The sequence below is a fragment of the Stegodyphus dumicola genome, chromosome 10 (assembly GCF_044657685.1).
Source record: "Stegodyphus dumicola isolate Sdum_Otavi_A_Nest chromosome 10, ASM4465768v1".
In the NCBI taxonomy this organism is placed as follows: domain Eukaryota; kingdom Metazoa; phylum Arthropoda; class Arachnida; order Araneae; family Eresidae; genus Stegodyphus; species Stegodyphus dumicola.
Window position 1 is genome coordinate 137905884 of NC_140777.1, and position 20937 is coordinate 137926820.

Sequence of the window (20937 nt, forward strand, 5' to 3'; positions counted from 1 at the left end):
TTAATAAAAATTTAATAGTTTTATTTGAAATGCCTTTAAATTCTTTTTTTCGGTTCAGCCAAAAGTTAACATTTTTGAAATCTTCAGTTCAAAGGAATCAAAGAAAATTTCTATCAATTGTTCCTTTTCTTTACAAGAAAAAATTTCAGGTACATTTGAACAAAATGGATTTTTAATCCAATTTTCGTTTTCATAATCCTCGGGGAAATACATGCTGAAATTATTTATCAATGCATAACAATAATTTTTAATGTCGGATAATAATTCTTTTATTTTCAAATTATTTTCGATTAGAAAACTTTCTAAAAGTGGCAAAATGCTTAAAATATTATTATCCAATTCTTTGATTATTAACTCAAGTTTTTACTTCCTTGTACGAAGTAAAAAGGAAGTATTGTAATCGCGAAAAGTTTCAGGCAGCATATTTCAACGAAAATATCCATTTTGACCGCTTTCGAATGCAATTTAACGATGTTTTTGTTAGATATCTGTACGTAAATACAGAATAAAAGACTCTTTTCCTCCAAAAAAATTATAAAACTGCTTTAAAATAAATTCTGAAAATAATTTTTCGTGGCGTCCGTACGAACGTACGTACGTACGTATCTCGCATAACTCAAAAACGAGTAGCCTCAAAACGTTAAAATTTTGTATATAGGACTACTATAACATGTAGATGTGCACCTCGTATTTTGGTTGCAATCGGCCGCGCCAAACGTATATAAATATATTTATATATATATCCACTCTGTTACCCGACTCGGTTATCTCAGTTTCTTTACTTTTATATGTTTGTAAATTGTACATTTTTTGCTTTAAAAATTATTGAATTATGTTGTTCTTGTCTTCCGGTTAAGGTTTTTATGCCTTTAGTAAATCTGTATGCAATATTTTAGAATTATCAACAATTTTAAAGTTGTTTAAGTGCCACTAAGACTAATAATTTTTTTGATGGCGGCCATAGCTTGTTTACATTTGAAACAGCAGAATAGTGGATTTGTTTCCAATATGGAGAAACGTAGTTTCGCAACAACAAAGATAACGCCTTCATTTATTATTGCGAATTAAATCATGCTTAATCCTTTCTGGAATTTTTTCGAGGAAATAAGTGTTTAAGATTTACTTAATTTTTAATAATTAGTAATTTTTAATAATTAGTAATTTTTAATATAGGTATTTTGAGTTTTTATGTATTTTTGCCTTGTAAGTTAGAACTGAATTAATTGAATGAGAAATACTCAATCGTCTGTAAAAAACTGTTTCTTTTTTGTTTTGTTTGCTTAATTTCTTTTATACATCGTTCTAGCTTTATTATAGTATTTGAATAGAACATGTGGCAACGATTAGATAATTCTTTAAATAATATATATTTTGTGCATTCTGAATTATAATATGAATGAAATGTAATACTGTTAAGTGAACCTAGCGCCAGAGTGTCGCTATGTTAAACAAATAGAGTGAATTTTAAAGAATGCATTTATTCTATTGTAGTTTATGCGCTGTCGGCGAAGTAGATTTAATTAAATCCAATAAGTTTAAACGAAATTCAAGAAAAAAATGCGTATAATTTAATATTCCGTACAAGGAAGTCATGTGGTGTACACATCAGATTTTTTATCATTGCATTTATTTTACATCTAATGTTAAACAAATTAATACTTTGCCCATGCAATCCTAAATTTAATTCAAATAACTTTCCAAAAATATCAGATAAATATGCTAACGCGCCAGACATAATCCTCTAAATAAAAAATTGTGCAATTCAACGTTTGAATTACAGAGGAAAATTTGAATTTCTGATTAAAGTTTAAAAGGAAGAATTAAAATTTTGCCTCTAGATAACCGCGTTAGTTTGTAATGTAACAAAAGCGTTTCATGTTCATTGCCCATCCCATGGCATAAAATTTTAAATATTTTTGAAGTTAAAGCAAAAATGATAAGGAGGACTTTAATTTCCAATAGTATGATTTGAAATTCAGACATAGCCGTGGAAGGAAAAATAAATTGTATGTGTCTTATTAAGAATCAAGATAGACCAAAATGGGGATAAGGTCTGCTGTAACATGATAACATTCAAGCATTTTAGATTCGAAAGAAACAATAATTAAAGAATTTGAGAGAGATACGGAGTTCGGACAAATTTATGCATAGCTTAAGAATCCAAAAATTTTGAAGCAGTAAATGAAACAGGAATTAAGGGTAGGATAGCTAATTACAACGCTACCCGGAACAACACAGGAATTGATGGAAGACGGGATTTCAGGGATGGTCTGTGAGCAACAGAGTTTCAGGACTGCAATGAAATGACGGATTGGAGCCACATGAAAAGCAACGCCCAAGGTAAAAAACTAATTTTCTTTTACTATTCTAAACTGAAATGCTATTCCCAAATTAAGGCAATGGAACATGTGTACTAGAAAATTCTTATAAAATGCAAATGGCTTGAATTATATGTAATATTTTTATTTTAAAGATAGCCTATAATTTTTGAAAGAGTTAAAAGTTAATGTTTTCGAAATTGCAATATATGTTGAAATGTATGACAAGGACTCTTATTTTGAAATTCTATTTATGAGGAACTGAACAAATAATGAGGAAAGTAAGGAAAAGTAAATCAACAGCCAAACCTACAAACGTAGAATGTGTTGTTTTATATAGTAGGATAAGATTTGTAGTGCTAAGTTGTTTTCGACAGTGCGTGATCTTACTAACATGCTGTGCAGAATGGTTTGTGAACAGCTGTACGCGGAAATGTTGTTCAACTATCTATAGTGCGATAATTCAGTACAACGGGCAGTAGAGAAAAGTTACTGACTCTTGTACATAATTAGTATGTGATAAAATGAATATATTATAGTAAAATGAATGTGCTATAGTAAAATTAAATATATCACTGCCGCATAAATACTACTTAAGATGTTTTTATCTTTCCAGGTCCAAATGGAAGGGTGGAAGGATTCCAGGTTCAAATGGATAGTCCAAATGCAATTTAAAGATAAATGATAAAAATTTGCAAGTTAAAACCTTTACGCAAGTTAAAGATTTGATGTAAAAATACGCAAGCTAATTTTAAGGGGCTACAAGGGTACAGAAATGTAGGGCTTATACGCTTTTCTTTAAAGTCCGTTTGAGGACTTGTAATTCAAAGCAATTTTTTGTCGAAGAGTATGGCACTATGTTTTAGTAACAAGCAATTTTTTCTGGAAGAGACGAGTGTGGCACTATGTTTTAGTAACAAAGTTAAGTTTAATTTACATCTTTCCTCTTGCCTTATTACGCCACTAAGCTCGCTCATTTTGGAATTTGCGTAGATTAGAGTAGCAAGAACTTTAGTAAGTTAGAGGAATAGCTCGTAACCGTATGTGAGAGTTTCGTGTTTATAGTCAGGTCCAGACGACTGGTAATTAATTTTATGTTGTAATACTTTTAGTTTAACACTTACAAGTGATAGGTAGAATGAATTTAAATTTAAAGTAATATACATATATGTTTGCTTGAAGAGTTTAGTTAAGTTAGTGGAGAAAACGACAGAAGAACGTTTTAAGTAATACGCAGGTAAAATCTTAAGCTTATTGAGATTAATTTAGACCCAGCTAAGTGATAGGTAATAATTAATACAATTCGTGTTTTGAAAACATTTTTCTTTTTATAAAGAACACTTAAATTTTCAGAATAACAAACAATTTTCGTTAAGAAAGTTATTATTTTTTAATAGATTTTTCTCTTGATAATGAGGGCTTAAATTTTTTACAATAACACGCAATTTTTGTTAAAAATAAAACGATAAATTTAGACACATTTAAGAATAAAACTAAATTCCTTTAATGTTAAATTTACTTTACTGTTACTGAAAAATTTACGTTCCATCATGATCGCTCGAGCACGAAAGACATAAAAAGCAAACCTACCCACACACTGCATATCTTTCAACACAAAAGTGATAAACAACCCACCTTTCACTTAAACATTTCTTCAGACAAATGGTTACAACCAGCGAATAACTTGCTATACGGAATCGCCATTTTTTAGATTACGAAAATGGAAACTTATTTTTAGGCTTCATTCGCAGATCTGCTTTTTACGGTTACTTGTATTCTATTTTATGAATTATTGTATTTCAGTGACATTAAGAATGAATTTAAGGCACTTTAATGTTTCCTGGAAATACCAAAAAAATATTTGAATACCTAGGAATAAAAGATCGATAATACATGGATAATCGATGCATGGGAATTCCTGCAAGATGGGATCCTGTGTTTCCAGCGAATAAACCCTATTTTGGTAAGAATTTTAGTTACTGTCAATTTGGCAATTAATTTTTTTGTTGAAGAAGAGACTTTAGATACATTTTAACTATTTCATCAAATAAATAAATACGAAACCCCGATTTTCACAATCAGTTAGATAAATTAAATAATAATACTTCCAAATTTCATTAAACTTATCTGATGTAATTTGAATCCTAAACAAATATTTAAAATTCATCTCAGTACCCCATCATTAAAATTTCCTAATACCCCAGGAAATTTAACAGGGAGGCGACTAATCCATCATATTAGAGTTATATATCATTAAAGCAGGATAATTAACGATAGAAAATTCAAAGCAATTTTGAAAAAGAAATTGAATATATCTTACTCTAGCTAAGCCAACATTGGGGAACGTTTCATAGAGCATCTCCTCACCGACACCGCTCCTTCCGGATTTCTGACCTTTAAGAACACGTGCAGCTGCAACAGTGGCCAGGCTCATTCCGTCGCCAACTATCAGTATTATATTCTTGGCAACATTATGATTCTGCTGCCTGTTTAGCGTCCTTTCTAAAATGGTCTGAGCTTTTTCATTGAATAAGTCTCTGTCACCTAAAAAAAATTAAACATGTTTAAAACATTACTTAATTCTTCCTATCCTACATTTATTACAAGTAAATAAGAAAGCCCGTCACTGTTCTGCAGTTTTGTTTCATTTTGTTCTATTGTTTACAATACATTTATCACGTGGCATTTTATAGTACAATTTTTATAAGCAGAATCTGAAAGGAATTGGATTCTAAATATACATCATGCTAAAGTTAATTGTGAAAATTAAGCTCGGCATATTTTTAAAATTTATGGCAGGCGTATAAATATTTATTTATACCTTTTACAGAATATTTTACAAGAACGTTAAAGATATTATGCAAATAAAAATTTTAAAAAGCAAATCAATTTAACTGCGCAATCACAGATATCTTCAGCGAACTATCAAAAATAGAAACAAACAAACAAAAAAAAAAAAAAACTATGAGAAAACTTACAGCCAAATAGGTTATAATAAGGCCCACCAGCAAGCGAGCATCAAAAGCCGCTGAACACCGGTAGTCCAATCTGGGGTTTGCGAACTGGCTGACTGCATGGGCGTTCTCCTCATGTGTAACATGGATACTACGCATATTGAGGACAGAGAGCCATTTTTCCCTTCCTCCTCGAAGCATCCCTCCCTTAACCTGTAGTGCTTAATGGCGGAGCATGTAATGAATAAAAACAAAATTAAAAAAAAAGGTCATAATAAGAAGAGAGAAGAGCATACCAGCGACCAAGCGGTAAAGTCGCTAAACACTGGTAGTTCGACCATAGGCTGCATGGTTGGGTTTCATAGTTTTTCCTGTGGGAAAAGAGGACACGAGCTAGTTTCCATTAAAACGTCGGGCCCACCAGCGGCCGAACTGTTAAGTCGCTGAACACTGGTAGTTCGGTCCGAGGCTCGAATCCCGGGAAAGTGCTGGCAGCATAGGCTTTTTGTGGTTTTCCGCATGTGTAACGTGTATACGAGCCAGTTTTCCTTAGAAAGTACTCCACGAAGGCAGCCCTCCCTTAGGCAGATAGCCCTCGAGGCTTTGTCATAATCACATAAACCAAACCAACCCCTTAAAAAGGACGTCAACCGAAAACATTGCGGCAAAAACATCGCGGACGAAAACCTTGCGGAGAAAACAACGCAAAACATCGTGGGAGAAAAGAAAGCAAAGAAAAAACATCATGGTATAAAATATCGTGGTCGAAAATAAAACGGTTTAAAAACTTCGCAATTTGAAAATATCGTCTTTAACAATATTGTGGTAAAAAATAAAATACCTACAAATCATCGCATGACGATAACATAGCACACATACGTTTTCAGGTTTTAAAAGTTTTAAATGCATATTCGTATAATGATTTGCGAGCGCAAGCAGGAAAGAGGGATTCTTTTACTTCCATATTTTATATTTTTGAAAGAACTAATAAATTTTTAATAAATATAAGCAGGAAACTTAAGCATTCAAAAATTGAAAATGAGTAAAAAATTAATACAACTTATATAACTTAATAGAATTTTAAATTTACATATTTAATTAACAAAGAACATTCATAAATTAACCTTTTTTATAAAGTTTTACTGATAATTTTTTTATGAAAAATACAGCCTAAAAATGCTTAGAATAAGGAAGATAAATAACCGCATGAGGTTCACATTTGTTAATCCGATATTGTTTTAGTGAAAATTAAATATTGTTTTGTTTCCGTTTATTCTTAAAGTGACTAAGATTTTATTGTATAGCTTGCAATAAATATTTTGGATGACGATTTGTTAGTTATGACGAAAGTCAGTTACATAATATGTCAGTGTGAGATTTCAAAAACGCATGTGTGCGATGTTATCATCATGTGATAATTTGTAGGTGCTTTATTTTTTACCACGATATTTTTAAACCGCGAAATTTTTGAACTGCTTTATTTTTTACCACGATATTTTGTACCACGATGCTTTAGAACTGCGTTTTCTCCAACGATGTTTTGTACCACGACGTTTTCGCCTTGCGTTGTTTTCCCAGCGACATTTTAATGCGCGATGTTTTTGCCGCGATATTTTCGGCCGTAACCTTAAAAAATTCCCAGACAGATAACCCTCGAGTTGCATCACCTCAATCAGTTAACCTAGCCTAAGAAGAGGAAAGATCAGAATTACTTCAAGGTAATCTAAGACCTTAAAATATACAACATTAATATGTTAAATAGGTTGCGAAAACGCGGCGTAAATATGGAAAAAAAAAAAAAAAACTTCCATAATTCTAATAAGAAAACTAGGCAACGGTATTAACAGTCAGAGACTGTTACGTATGAAACAAAAAATTTATGCGTTTACGTTTTATAACATCATTTTATTAAATTTATGTTAAAAATTTCGTATTTTTAAAAATTAAATTTTCTTAAAAAATAGAATTCTTTTTCAGAAAAGTTTAAATTTCTCTTGCGCTCTAATTTTTAATGCTTTATTTTAACATTCGCATTAAATTTTTAAAACACTTTGATAAAAGCAATTGGGTATCCTCTTTTGAATTTAACAATTTGAATTTTTAAAAATTATTTTTGTGACTTCAGCTTTGAACAAAGTTTCACTTTTTGTTTAATGTTGTCACAAGTTTAAACTTTTTACTGTACTTAAATTCAAAAATGCATATCCGCACCTACTACAGCATATAACAAGATAATTTCTTCCAAGTATCGTTCATTTGTAGCAAAAAATGAGACAAACTGGAGTATTTTCGAGACAAAAAATGTATATTGAGAAAATTGCATATAAAGTTTTACCTCAGACATACCTTGAATACATGTTAATGAGAAACACCAAATTACATTTACAAGTGAGTTTGTATTATCAGGTTCAATGTTCCTTCTAACCTTCTTCGGGAACATGCAAGGACCTGACTCGGAACAGAGAGCTTACTAAAGCTATGTTCAAAACTGTGGGAAGTAAACAGGATACACAAGAAGGGTATACAAAACCCTTTATTTTTCTCTATTAACAATAACTTCCGTACTTCGGAATACAATGACCCACCACTTGGGGTCAAAACGTAAAAGTATAAAAATAAAACTAAACTCTAATTTAACTTTAAAATAATACACGTGGAAGATTGGTGTTGGATGCATATTTAATATTTGCATTTCTTTTTTTCTTTGTATATTTTATTTCCTCACTGCTTAATTTTATGTTATGATTTTTGCAATAATCTTGTTACTGGCAACGTGCTTTATTTTACTATTAAGTTTGTGTGAGTGGCAACAGTTGTTCATGTTTATGTTTCAGTAGAATAGCGTTCTTAGCCGCACTGCGCTGTAGGCAATATTTCTCTTAAAGAGTTTTATGTTTTAGAGTAACAATAAAGTTTATTATACAAAGCTGATGCTTTTTAGTTCAAGGCAACTATTTGGTTCCCCAGGTGAGGCATTTAATGCTATTTAATGTGTTATTATATGCTTTAGAACTGTGTTTAACGAACTTTTAAGTACTGGTACTGCGAATCGTCTGCGTGACGTCAGAAAGATAAGCGGAAATATTTTTTGCTGCTTAAGTATCTTGTTGAAGTTATTTGTGCTTATTAATCATTATTCATGGTAATAATGACAGAATTAAGTGAATCTGATCTTAAAAGATTAAGAGGACGAACGAAATCTACCCTAACGCGGCTTCACAATAGTTTCAGTAATCAGTTAAGTTTAACGGAATTAAAAGCACGATTAGAAAGAATTGAACAAATATTTAAAGAATTTGATCAATATGATGCTGCTTTACCCGAAGAAGCTTCTGAAATTGCTGAATTCGAAGCTAAATATTTTGAAACGAAAGTATCAATCCGCCATTGAATCCGTAACGGCCAGAAATGTTTTGATTTCAAATCCCACTGCATTTGAGGCTAGCTTTAAACTTCCGCGTTTAAACATTCCGAGTTTCAATGGTAAATATACCGATTGGCTTAATTTTAAAGATCTGTACATGGCGACAGTTCATACCAATCAGTCATTAACGAAAATTCAGAAATTCCAATATTTGATAGGACTTTTAAAAGACGAACCAGCTGCTATTATTAAGCACATTCCGATTTCCGAAACTACATACGATGAGGCTTGGGACAAATTGATGAATCGTTATGATAGAAAAAATCAAATTGTAATGTCGCTTGTCAGAACATTTCTTGAGCAACCCAAAATTACTAGCGCTGATTCTGTTAATCTAAGAAAACTATCTGATACATCTGATGAAGTTATCCGTGGATTAAAATCTCTTGGCGAAAAGGCTTCGTCTAGAGATGTTTGGCTAATTTATTTTTTGTTAGAAAAAGTCGATCCGGAAACGCGCCATTTATGGTCACAAAAAAATGGTGAAGAAGAATTTCCTACCTTAGAATGCTTTTTGGAATTCTTAAACTCAAGATGTGTTTCACTTGAAATGTTAAACACTCATAATAATGAAAAGCGAGTATCGCATAAAAATCAGTGCTCTGTTTCGAAGAATGTTTCACATAATAATAAAAATTCTGTTCTAAAATGTCAGCATTGCAATGGTTCTCATTTTTTATCAAAGTGTTATAAATTTAAAGGTGCAGATATTACGACTAGGAAAAATATCATTCGCAAGAATTTATTATGCTTCAATTGTTTCGGAAATCATCAATTAAAATTTTGTTCATCGCAGAATGTGTGTTCTATTTGCAAAGCAAAACACCATACTTTACTGCATGAAGATATTAAAAGTAATAACGTAGTTGTGTCAAATTCATCTCCATCTGATGAACAAATTTCTAATTCAGACGAACAAAATAATATTTCGAGTTTTTCTATTCAGGGTCAGAGTACTTCATTTTTACCAACGGCGGCAGTAATAATTTACGATTCTGCTGGTCAAGGTCACGAATGTATCATTCTTTTTGACAGAGGAAGTGAAGCTTCTTTCATCAGTGAATCATTTATTCGACAATTAAATATACGCAGACAAAATGCCCGTATTTGCGTAAAGGGACTTGGTGATTCTGAAGCAGCTTTGACTCGTGGTTATGTAAATGTAAAATTGTTTCCCAAATCTGAGTTGAAAAAAAATGGTGTTTTAATACAAGCATATATTCTTAAAAAATTAACTTCGCATTTGCCTTCAGTAAAGATTGATAGCAAGGACCTTGATTATTTGAATTCAATTAATCTTGCAGATCCGAATTTCAGTACGCCCAAACAAATAGACATGATAATTGGAGCTGACTATTTCTTTTCTCTGCTTCAGCCAGGGCAGATTGTTGGCTATAAAAATGTAATTGCGCAAAATACTATTTTTGGTTGGGTTGTATCAGGCAGAATTAAAACAGAAGGCAATACTCCGCATCCCATTAGTGTTAATCGCATTAGTTTACATATTGAGGATAACGTCGATGCAACACTTAAGCGTTTTTGGGAGTTGGAAGAATTAACGTTCCAAAATCAGAAATCAACGATTGAAGAAGAGTTTTGTGAGAAGCATTTTAAAGAAAATTATCGAGTAAACGGAAATGGCAGATTTGTTGTCCGACTGCCCATTTTCAGTAATGCTGAAGAGTTAGGCGACTCCAAACCTTTGGCTATTTCTCGTCTTCTATCCATGGAAAGAAAATTTGATTTAGATAAAGAACTTGGTAGGCAATACAAGGAGTTCATGCAAGAATACGAAACTTTAAATCATATGGTTCCAGTTGTTGAGAATGAGGAAAATAAGCAAGTATATTATATACCGCATCATGCTGTTGTTAAACCGACTAGCTCTACCACTAAACTTCGTGTAGTATTTGACGGTTCATGTAAACCTAAAAATTCAGTTTCTTTGAACTCTGTTTTAGGGGTAGGTGCAACACTACAACGAGATATATTTTCAATATTGCTCAACTTTTGTATACATAAAATAGCTTTTTCTGCTGACATAGAAAAAATGTACCGCCAGATTTTAGTAGATAATGAGGATCAACATTTACAAAGAATTGTTTGGAGAGAATCTGTTAATTCAAAAATGCAGACATATAAATTATGTACAGTTACATATGGCACTGCATCTGCACCATTTTTAGCAACACGCTGTTTGTGGCAAATTGCTTTGGATGCAGAACAGGATCATCCTCATGTATCTTCCGTTCTTAAAAATGATTTCTATGTAGATGATTGTTTATCTGGAGCAAACAATTTAGAGGAAGCAGTTGACCTATGTTCTAAGCTTTCACAGCTATTAGAGAAACGTGGATTTAATTTAAGGAAATGGAGATCAAACTGCTCAAAGCTTCTCGAAAATCATGAATTATCCATTGATAATCATGAAGAAGATGACCTGGAAGTTCACTCAGATGAATGTGCCAAGACTTTAGGGCTGTTTCGGAACTTTACAGAAGACGTATTTTTATTTAACATTTCTATGGATTTTGGGACTGAAATTACTAAAAGAAGGTTCATTTCTCAATCTTCTAAAATCTTTGATCCTCTTGGCTTACTATCACCATGTACAGTCAAGTTGAAAATATTTTATCAGCAATTGTGGTTTTTAAAACTTGACTGGGATGCCCCACTGCCTAAAGAATGGGAAGAGAAGTTGCAGCGACTTCAAGAAGATCTTAAGGCTCTCAAAAATGTTAAAATTTCAAGGTGGCTTCAAACTGCGTCTAACCACATCTATCTGCATGGTTTTTGTGACGCTTCAGAATCTGCTTACGCTGCTGTTATCTACTGTGTTCAACCAACATCTCACGACAGAAATGAAGTCAATTTGGTGGTTGCTAAAACCAAAGTTGCTTCCATTAAACAAGTGTCCATATCTAGAGTGGAACTCCTAGGTGCATTGCTCCTTGCCAGATTAATCAAAGCTGTCCGTAAAGCCTTCTCCAGTACTGAAATTTCCTTTCACGCTTGGACTGACTCTAAGGTTGGTAGTTCTCTGTTGGTTAGCAGCTCATCCTCGAAAATGGAAGCCTTTTGTGGCAAACAGGACTTCAGAAATATTAGATGCTATTCCCTATCAACAGTGGAGCTATATTTCGTCGAAACAGAATCCTGCCGATCTTCCTTCTAGAGGAATCGATCCTAAAGTTCTACCGAACATATCCCTATGGTGGCATGGGCCATCATTCTTAGCGTTCGACAGTTCAAAGTGGCCTCTACAATGTTCTGTCAGTAATGAGACTAACAGTGATGCAACTGTCTTAACTGAACAAAGGACAAAATCAATTTTTTGTACAACAGCTTATTTGACTAATGACACTCTGGACAATTTATTTCAGAACTGTTCTTCTTTATCTAAAATAGTTAATGTAATTTCTTTTTGTTTAAGATTTATTTCTAGGTGCAAAGAACGGGTCTTTGGTTCTGAAGATAATAGGTTAAAAAGTCTTGCAGTAGTACCTTCATCTAATGAAAGGCAAGAAGCTATGAAGTTGATCATTAAATGGATCCAGTTTGTGCACTTCCATAAAGATATAAAGGATCTCAAAAATAATTCATCTTTAAGTCCTAAAAGTGTTTTAAGCTCACTTTTTCCTTTTCTAGATGATGATGGTGTTTTACGGGTGGGAGGTAGGCTGCAAAATTCTGACTTGTCATTCAATGCTAAGCATCCCATAATTATACCAGGTCAACACAGGATTGCTTTGTTGCTTGTTAAACAATATCATGTAACTTATATGCATGCAGGGCCCAGTTTACTAGCTAACATTTTAAAGCAAAGCTATTGGATTGTAAATGGTAAGAAACTTATTCAGTCTTTTATCCATAAATGTATTGTTTGTCACAGATATAAATTGTCATCTAATAATCAGTTAATGGGAAACTTGCCAAAACAAAGAGTAACACTTGAGAGACCATTTTTTAGCACAGGTATTGATTATGCCGGTCCTGTAATTTTGAAATGTTACAAAGGTCGTTGCTTTAAGACCACTAAAGGTTATATAGCTTTGTTTGTATGTCTAGCTACCAAAGCTTACCATATTGAGGTAGTTAGCGACTTAACTGCAGATTCTTTCATTGCTGCTCTTAGGCGATTTGTATCGAGGTGTGGTATACCTCGATACTTATTTTCGGATAATGGTACGAACTTTGTTGGCGCAAAAAGAAAATTGTCCGAATTGCAAACTCTGCTACTTTCACTTAACAGCAATGAATTGATTTTAAATTATTTGGCTGAAAATACTATGGAATGGAAAATGATTCCACCTGCTTCTCCCCACTTTGGTGGTTTGTGGGCATCAGGGATCATAAAATTTCATTTGAAAAGAATGATAGGAGAGACAAAGTTAACATTTGAAGAATTAACTACTTTACTAACTCAAATTGAAGCTGTGTTAAATTCACGCCCCTTATTTAAAACTAATCACAATGATGTAGATAATTTAGATGCTTTGACTCCATCACATTTTTTAACTGGGGATGTTCTTACTAGCATCCCAGAACAAGATTTTTCTAATATTCCCAAACCCACTTTATTAAAACGATGGGAATTATTACAGCAAATGAAACAAGGCTTTTGGAAGAGATATTATAAGGAGTATTTAAATTCCTTACAACAAAGATACAAATGGAAGCAACAACTTCCAAATTTGTCTGTAGGTGATATTGTATTAATTAAGGAGGACAACATGCCTCCTGGTGTTTGGCCTTTAGGTCGCATTGTTGAAATCCATCCAGGAAAGGATGGCAATGTTAGAGTTGTTACAGTAAAAACTGTTAATGGTTATTTTAAAAGACCTATAGTAAAACTTTTACCATTGCCATTGCATCGGGAATGATCTATTGTTAATGCAATGGCAAGGGTGGGAGTTAATGTTGGATGCATATTTAATATTTGCATTTCTTTTTTTCTTTGTATATTTTATTTCCTCACTGCTTAATTTTATGTTATGATTTTTGCAATAATCTTGTTACTGGCAACGTGCTTTATTTTACTATTAAGTTTGTGTGAGTGGCAACAGTTGTTCATGTTTATGTTTCAGTAGAATAGCGTTCTTAGCCGCACTGCGCTGCAGGCAATATTTCTCTTAAAGAATTTTATGTTTTAGAGTAACAATAAAGTTTATTATACAAAGCTGATGCTTTTTAGTTCAAGGCAACTAATTGGCCTTATATTAACAGGAAGCGTATGTAGTACAGAGAACTGTGAACACTACAATACGTTTAAAATTTATCAAGAGGATTAAAACCTCTGGCCTGGAAGGCAACAAGCAACTGCGTAACTTCTAAGGTAAGCGGCCTGCTTCGACTCACTGCTTCCTCTCTCTCGCTTGGCAAAAAGCCACAACTTAAATACTTGGCGTTCGCCAGACAAACTTTGCATAAAAACCTTAACGCTTATAATTCTGGCCGGAAGTAGAAAATAAGAAGTGATAGTAAAGATTTAAAATAAAATAAACGTTAGTAAAACTTAAGATCCTTACATACTTCCCGCCAGAGTTAATTAGTTTGAAACTGAGGTCTAAAACGACCTTGTTGAAAACTTTTAGCTCTAGAATCTAACGCGAGGCCAATCTTTTACAAATATTTTTCGCTAGAAACTAAAAATTTAAAAGAAAGAAATTTGTTTTTACAATAGCAGCTCCCAGGATACACAATTTTTTTTCCATCTGTACTGCATCTAAACAGGAGCTCTTATTCAAATCTGGTTCCTTCCAGAGATCTGGAAGGAAAACTAGTTTAATGAAATGTTACACAATGAAATGGCAAGTAACATGTATAATTATATTTTACTTAACATTCTTATTTCATTCATGACTATTTTAATTATCTCTCCCCGTGCTCTCTGACATGTGTTGTAAAAGAACACCAAACACGAATGTGTTTCTGTCTACGTGTTCCACACTTCCTCCTACAATCAAAACACTAACGTGTTAAAATTCAACATAACAAGACCTCTTAACACACCCTAATTTCAACTCTAAACCCTGAGGTACTATTCTAAAAGTGGCTAACTCTAAAGTGTAGCGTCAGAGAGCCTAACTACATCATTCAACCTTTAACACATATTCGCCATGCTTTAGTCTTTTTACAGTCACACGAATAAAAAAAATTTTAACATTCACTTTTACCATATCACGGTATTTCTTAACATTTAAAATAACAGTTCACATTGTATATAAGAGCATATCAACATGCCGTTAATTTTACACATTTGAAAACATACATTAGTAGTACATTGTTAACTTCTATTCTTTTCAAAGCAAGTGCCAATTCTTTCTACATTGAAATACTACATTTCAAAAAGTCTTTCAAACTAAAACTTATTTCTTGCTAGAATGTTTTAAATAAAATTTATACAATAACTTTTTACAATATTTAAGTCTTTACACAACGCTATTATACATCAACTTTAGTTTTACGCGCGAGTAATTGAAAAACATAATACCAAAATCGGTAACAACTCATTTCTCGCCCTTTTGGCGATAAAGGTAGACCTCGCATGAGGTAAAACTTCTTGAAATCTGCCACTTGCAGTAAGAATGAAAGATTAACTTAAGTTTGCAAAGTAACGTAAAATTTTACTTATCTTTGTGATATTCGGACATCCTTTTCTGGGCCCAGTCTTTAAAGGTATTGCAGATAGTAGTTTGATTTATCCTCCTTCTTGTACGGGCTCGCCCTTCAGTGCCTTCCTCTGGAAGCTTCCTTTTTTCACCAGTTCGGTCACCCTTGAATACCTTCTTCTTCTCCTCTGCTTGTGGTCTTGGCCATTTGATGGCAGCTGGTCTTGGCGGAACCGGGAAACTTCTGTCGTGTTCCTGCTTGGACCTCGTTGCTGGCCGTTCAAATTTTCCTTGTAACTTTTCCTCCGCCGCTGATGGCCCTTCCGCAGTTCGGCGGCATTTGCTGCGGAGAGTCCTGTCGGATGAGTAGATCTTCCGTTTTAGAGCCGGGTTATAGTTGCCGTCATTTCTCCTGGTTCTCTTCACATACGTCGTCCTTCTCCCTTCTTCATTCTGGGGGTGTTCGTGAACTCTCTTTTCTGGACGGTGGAACGGCTTCTTTTTCTTGCTACCTTCAATTTTTCCGCGGGGAAATTTTCTTTTCACTTGCTCCTGCCTCTTAATGGCTTGCCCTTGTACTTGTCGTTTTTCCACCTCTGGAGCTTGTGCCTGCGGTGTCTGCCGTGCCGGATCCTGCAAAAGATCTGAAAATGTTTGCATTTTATTACGATCAAAGTAGGGTTTGATTTGATCAATGTTTGCGGAGCAGGTTTCACCATTTCTGGCTTTTAACACTACTACAGCGTGAGTTATTTTTTCTATAACATATGGTCCTTCAAATCGTGGAAAAAATTTGGCAGTTTTATCTTCTGGTGCTGAAGAAAGTGAATGCTTAATTTTTAAAAATTCATCCCCTACTTTATAAGTTACTCCCCGTCGTTTCAAATCATAATAGAGCTTCTGTTTTCTTTGTGCTACTTCCGTATTCTTCTTTGCTTCCTTAATGAGTTTTTCTATATCACCCATTTTAAATTCTGGGGCTCTTTGTTGCACATAAAATAATTTATCTAACGGCGTTATAATCTTTCTGCCTAAAAATAACTCAGCAGGAGTTTTGCCCGTTGTATCATGTTTTGCGGTCCTAAGGGCGAAAGCAAATTCATTGACATAGTTATCCCAGCTTTTATGAAAATTTTTAACATAACTACGGATAATTTTCACTATATTTCTATTGACCCGTTCCGCTATATTTGATTGCGGCCGATACGGGACCATTTTTAAATGACGTATGCCCAGTTTTTGGCACATGTCTTCAAATATATTACTTACAAATTGAGGACCATTATCCGATATAACTTTTAGGGGCGCCCCGTATTTTAAAATATATTTATTTAAAATAGAATCAGTAACTAATTTCGCGGAGGCTCGTTTTAAGGGAACAATTTCGGTCCATTTACTGAAATGATCAACCTTAACAAGGAGATACCGACTTTTATTTAACTGACTTTTTGGGAAAGGACCCAATAAATCGATGCCAATTATTTCATTTGGAAATTCGGATTTAATACTATTTAGAAACCCGGCCGGGCGGAAATTAATATAATTAACTGCTTGACATGTTGGGCAGGACTGGACATACGCCCTTGTTAACTTTTGCAGTTCAGGAAAGTAGACTGCCTCGCGTACGCGTTGGATAGTTTTTCGAATACCAGCATGAGAAGCTAAAGGGCTGTCATGGAGCTTCTGCAGGATATTTAATCTAAGACTAGCTGGAATAACAGGTCGAAATTCGTTGTTGGAATTCGTAGTTTTTGTATAGAATAATAGACCATCTATTTGTTCGTAATGGGCCGCCCTATTTCTTATCGCCACAATATCTTGGTGGGTAAAATTTTCAGGATCCTTTAAATACTCATAAATACTTCCAAACTCAGGATCCTTACCCAGTTCGGTTATTACAGTTTCTCGGGAATTTATTGTACATGCTGTGAGCATTGCCACCTTTACGGTATTACCTTGTTCATCTATTTTAATTCTTGATAGGGCATCTGCTACGATATTTTCCTTTCCGGGGGTATGCTTGATTACCAGATTATATTCTTGCAGCTTGAGTGCCCATCTTATTAACCTTGGGGATAAATTTTTCCCTGAGTACAATCTAGTTACCGCCGCATGATCAGAGTACACTGTTATCGGCGCCTTTCCAAAATAGACTCGGAACTTTTGCACTGCTAACAGAACTGCAAGTGCCTCTCTCTCGGTCGCGGAATAGTTTCTTTGTGTTTGATTTAAAGTTCGGCTAAAAAATGCCACGGGCTGCTGATTTTGCGAAAGTACCGCTCCTACCGCATAATCCGAAGCATCCGCTGAAATTTCTAAATTCTCATCCTTTTCAGGAAATTTCAACACAGGGGCTTGCGTTAATGCTTGTTTTAATTTTTCGAAAGCACTATTGGCTTCGGCCGTCCACGAGAATCTTGCCTTTTTTCTTTTTAATTTTAACAATGGCTCCGCGATAGCTGCAAAATCTTTTATAAAGGACCTATAATATGAACAAAGTCCTAGAAAAGAAGAGAGCTTCTTTGCCGTGTTTGGAGTCGGATACTTTTGTACAGCGATTATTTTTGATTCGTCTGTCTCTATTCCTTTCTGAGATATCTTGTAACCTAAATATTTTAATTCAGGGGCTGCAAATTTGCACTTTTCGACATTAACTTTTAGACCGGCCTCATCTAATAAAGAAAACACCTGTCTTAAATCCTGTACATGTTGGTCGAGATTATCACTAGTAATAATGATATCGTCTAAATAGATAAATGTGGAGTTTCCAAGAACAGGTCTTAACACAATGTCCATGCATCGCTGAAATGTTGCCGGGGCCCCTGATAGGCCAAACGGCATACGCAAAAATGCATAAGTGCCAGACTTGGTTATAAAAGCAGTCTTAGGCACGTCCTCAGGTCTAACCCCTATTTGAAAATAACCAGTCGTTAAGTCGTCATAAATTTGGTTGATTTTATGTTCCTTAGAATTTCTTCAATGATCGGTAACGGATATACCGGATATTTAGTTATGGAGTTTAATTTACGGTAATCAATAGCGAATCTCCACCTTTTTAGATGCGTCAAAGGATAGTCATTATATTTCTTACATAAAACCACCGGGCTAGCATAACTACTTGAGATGGGCGTTACGATCTTTTTACGTAGCATATCGGTAATATGCCATTCTATAATTTTTTCCTTATTCTTATCATACCGGTATGGTTTTTGGCGAACTGGCATTGCATCTCCGGTGTCACTACTATGGTTAGTAACCTGAGTAAATCCTGGAATATCACTAAATAACGAAGCAAATTCACTTACCACTTGTCGGATTCTTCCTTGCTCGTCATTAGGGAGGTGGTCAAGTTTTAACATCGGCGGTTCAGCCTTTTCTGCAAGAACTGGTTTCATTGTTAGCTTAAAGGACGCTTCATTAAAATCCAGTGTTGCTTGTGCGTCTGAAAGAAAATCTATTCCTAAGATTAAATGTGCTTGCAGATTCTTTACTATAAAAAACATCACCTTTACTTGTTCGTCCTTGATACGGATATACAAAGGAACTTTACCTATGCACTTACATTTTTCTCCTTGCGCAGCTAACACTGTCGTATTATCCGAATTATATATGCGATATTTACGAAAATACTTCCTAAAAAAATCTTCTGCCACACAGGAACACTGCGCGCCTGTATCCAGGAGTGCGGTGGCTGGGATATTATTCACCAACACTTCAATCTTCGGAAGAGTCAAATTTTTCACCATTACTGTATTTAACTTGTAGGAAGAGGGGTTTTCTTGGCCTTCGGATTTCCGCACCCTCCCGTCAGCAGAAATCCGTTTTAGTTTAAATTATTTTTCATTTCCGTGCTTTCCTTCTTTTTCCCCTGGCCTTGAGACTTTTTTCCTGGGTTGCTATTGAACTGTCGACATTCGCCGGCTGTTTTTGAATGCTCGAGTTTCCTTGCCCACTGATTCGCTTTGCCTCCGTAGCCGTGTGCTTGAGTTTGCTGTAGTCTTGGCGTACCAAATTGGTTTCGCTGTTGATATTGGCGTCTTCTTTCGACGTCTGCCGTTCTTCTACTTTCAAACTGGATTGCTAGCTCAAATAACTTTTCCAGTGTAGTCGGATTTCTTAATTCAATAAAGTCTTGCACTTGGGGCAGTAACCTCGGCAAAATCACTTGAATTATTTCAGGATCCGGACGGTTTCCATACAAGAGTTTGAAGACGTGAATTTTTCTTAAAATAAAGCTTGAGAGGTTTTCGATTCTTTGTTGATATATACTGAAAAGTTCCGTTTCTAATTTCGCACGATCCCTTACAACAGGGAAGGCTTTTAGTAGGGCAGTCTTGAAATTCTCGTAAGTATAGGTGGGACTTCCTGCTTGACCCAAGAGACTTCTGCCTATACATTTGAACCAGTTAAGCGCTTGGCCCCTCAAAGCGCTGGTAGCTAAGGTAACTTTTTGAAACTCGTGCACGGGGTAGAGCATGAAGTGGTCATCCAATCTTTCCAAAAAACTGGTTACCGGTGAGTTTCCATTAAATGTTGCTTCTGGTTTCATCGAAGCGCGCATGGTCTGGACGATGTAACCAAATCCTTCCAGGGCGGCAGCTGGCATTTCTGGATTCTGAGCCGTTTCTGCAGGCAGCACAGGTTCTTCTTGAAACTCGGCCATGGTTAATTCTTCTTCATTGGGCGCCACTATCAGGTTCAATGTTCCTTCTAACCTTCTTCGGGAACATGCAAGGACCTGACTCGGAACAGAGAGCTTACTAAAGCTATGTTCAAAACTGTGGGAAGTAAACAGGATACACAAGAAGGGTATACAAAACCCTTTATTTTTCTCTATTAACAATAACTTCCGTACTTCGGAATACAATGACCCACCACTTGGGGTCAAAACGTAAAAGTATAAAAATAAAACTAAACTCTAATTTAACTTTAAAATAATACACGTGGAAGATTGGCCTTATATTAACAGGAAGCGTATGTAGTACAGAGAACTGTGAACACTACAATACATTTAAAATTTATCAAGAGAATTAAAACCTCTGGCCTGGAAGGCAACAAGCAACTGCGTAACTTCTAAGGTAAGCGCCTTCGACTGCTTCGACTCACTGCTTCCTCTCTCTCGCTTGGCAAAAAGCCACAACTTAAATACTTGGCGTTCGCCAGACAAACTTTGCATAAAAACCTTAACGCTTATAATTCTGGCCGGAAGTAGAAAATAAGAAATGATAGTAAAGATTTAAAATAAAATAAATGTTAGTAAAACTTAAGATCCTTACAGTATGTATTAAGTATTATTTTCTTCTCGTTTATGCATTTGTAACCTTATAGTATTGAATATAATGGAAATAAACAAAATATCACAACTTGCTATATGATTCAAAAGCATAGATAGAATCCATTTTATTGATTACTTCTAATGTTAAATATAGTTATTATTAATGTATAAAATATTATAATTCACCTGCAGTGTTTGTTTTACCTTTCTTTGTAACATTAAAATTATCTTTTAGTACTTAACAACATTTTACTGCTTTATATTTTTCTTCCAGCAGGAAAACCTTTTCTTTTTGCTCTTCTTCAAGCGACTTTGACCGAGTTTTCCTCCAGTGGCTAGGAAGAGGCTGTTTGCT

General features: G+C 34.5%; 1 protein-coding gene across 3 annotated transcripts in view; it reads right to left on the reverse strand.

The window, feature by feature from the left end:
• LOC118186637 (alkaline phosphatase-like) overlaps positions 1-20937 on the reverse strand; it is a 157706-nt gene that overhangs the window by 52538 nt on the left and 84231 nt on the right. For all 3 annotated transcript variants that reach the window (XM_085825588.1, XM_085825586.1, XM_085825587.1), the window contains exon 3: positions 4639-4862. In XM_085825588.1, the coding sequence (XP_085681714.1) occupies positions 4639-4862 (224 nt within the window). The remainder of the gene's footprint in view (positions 1-4638; positions 4863-20937) is intronic.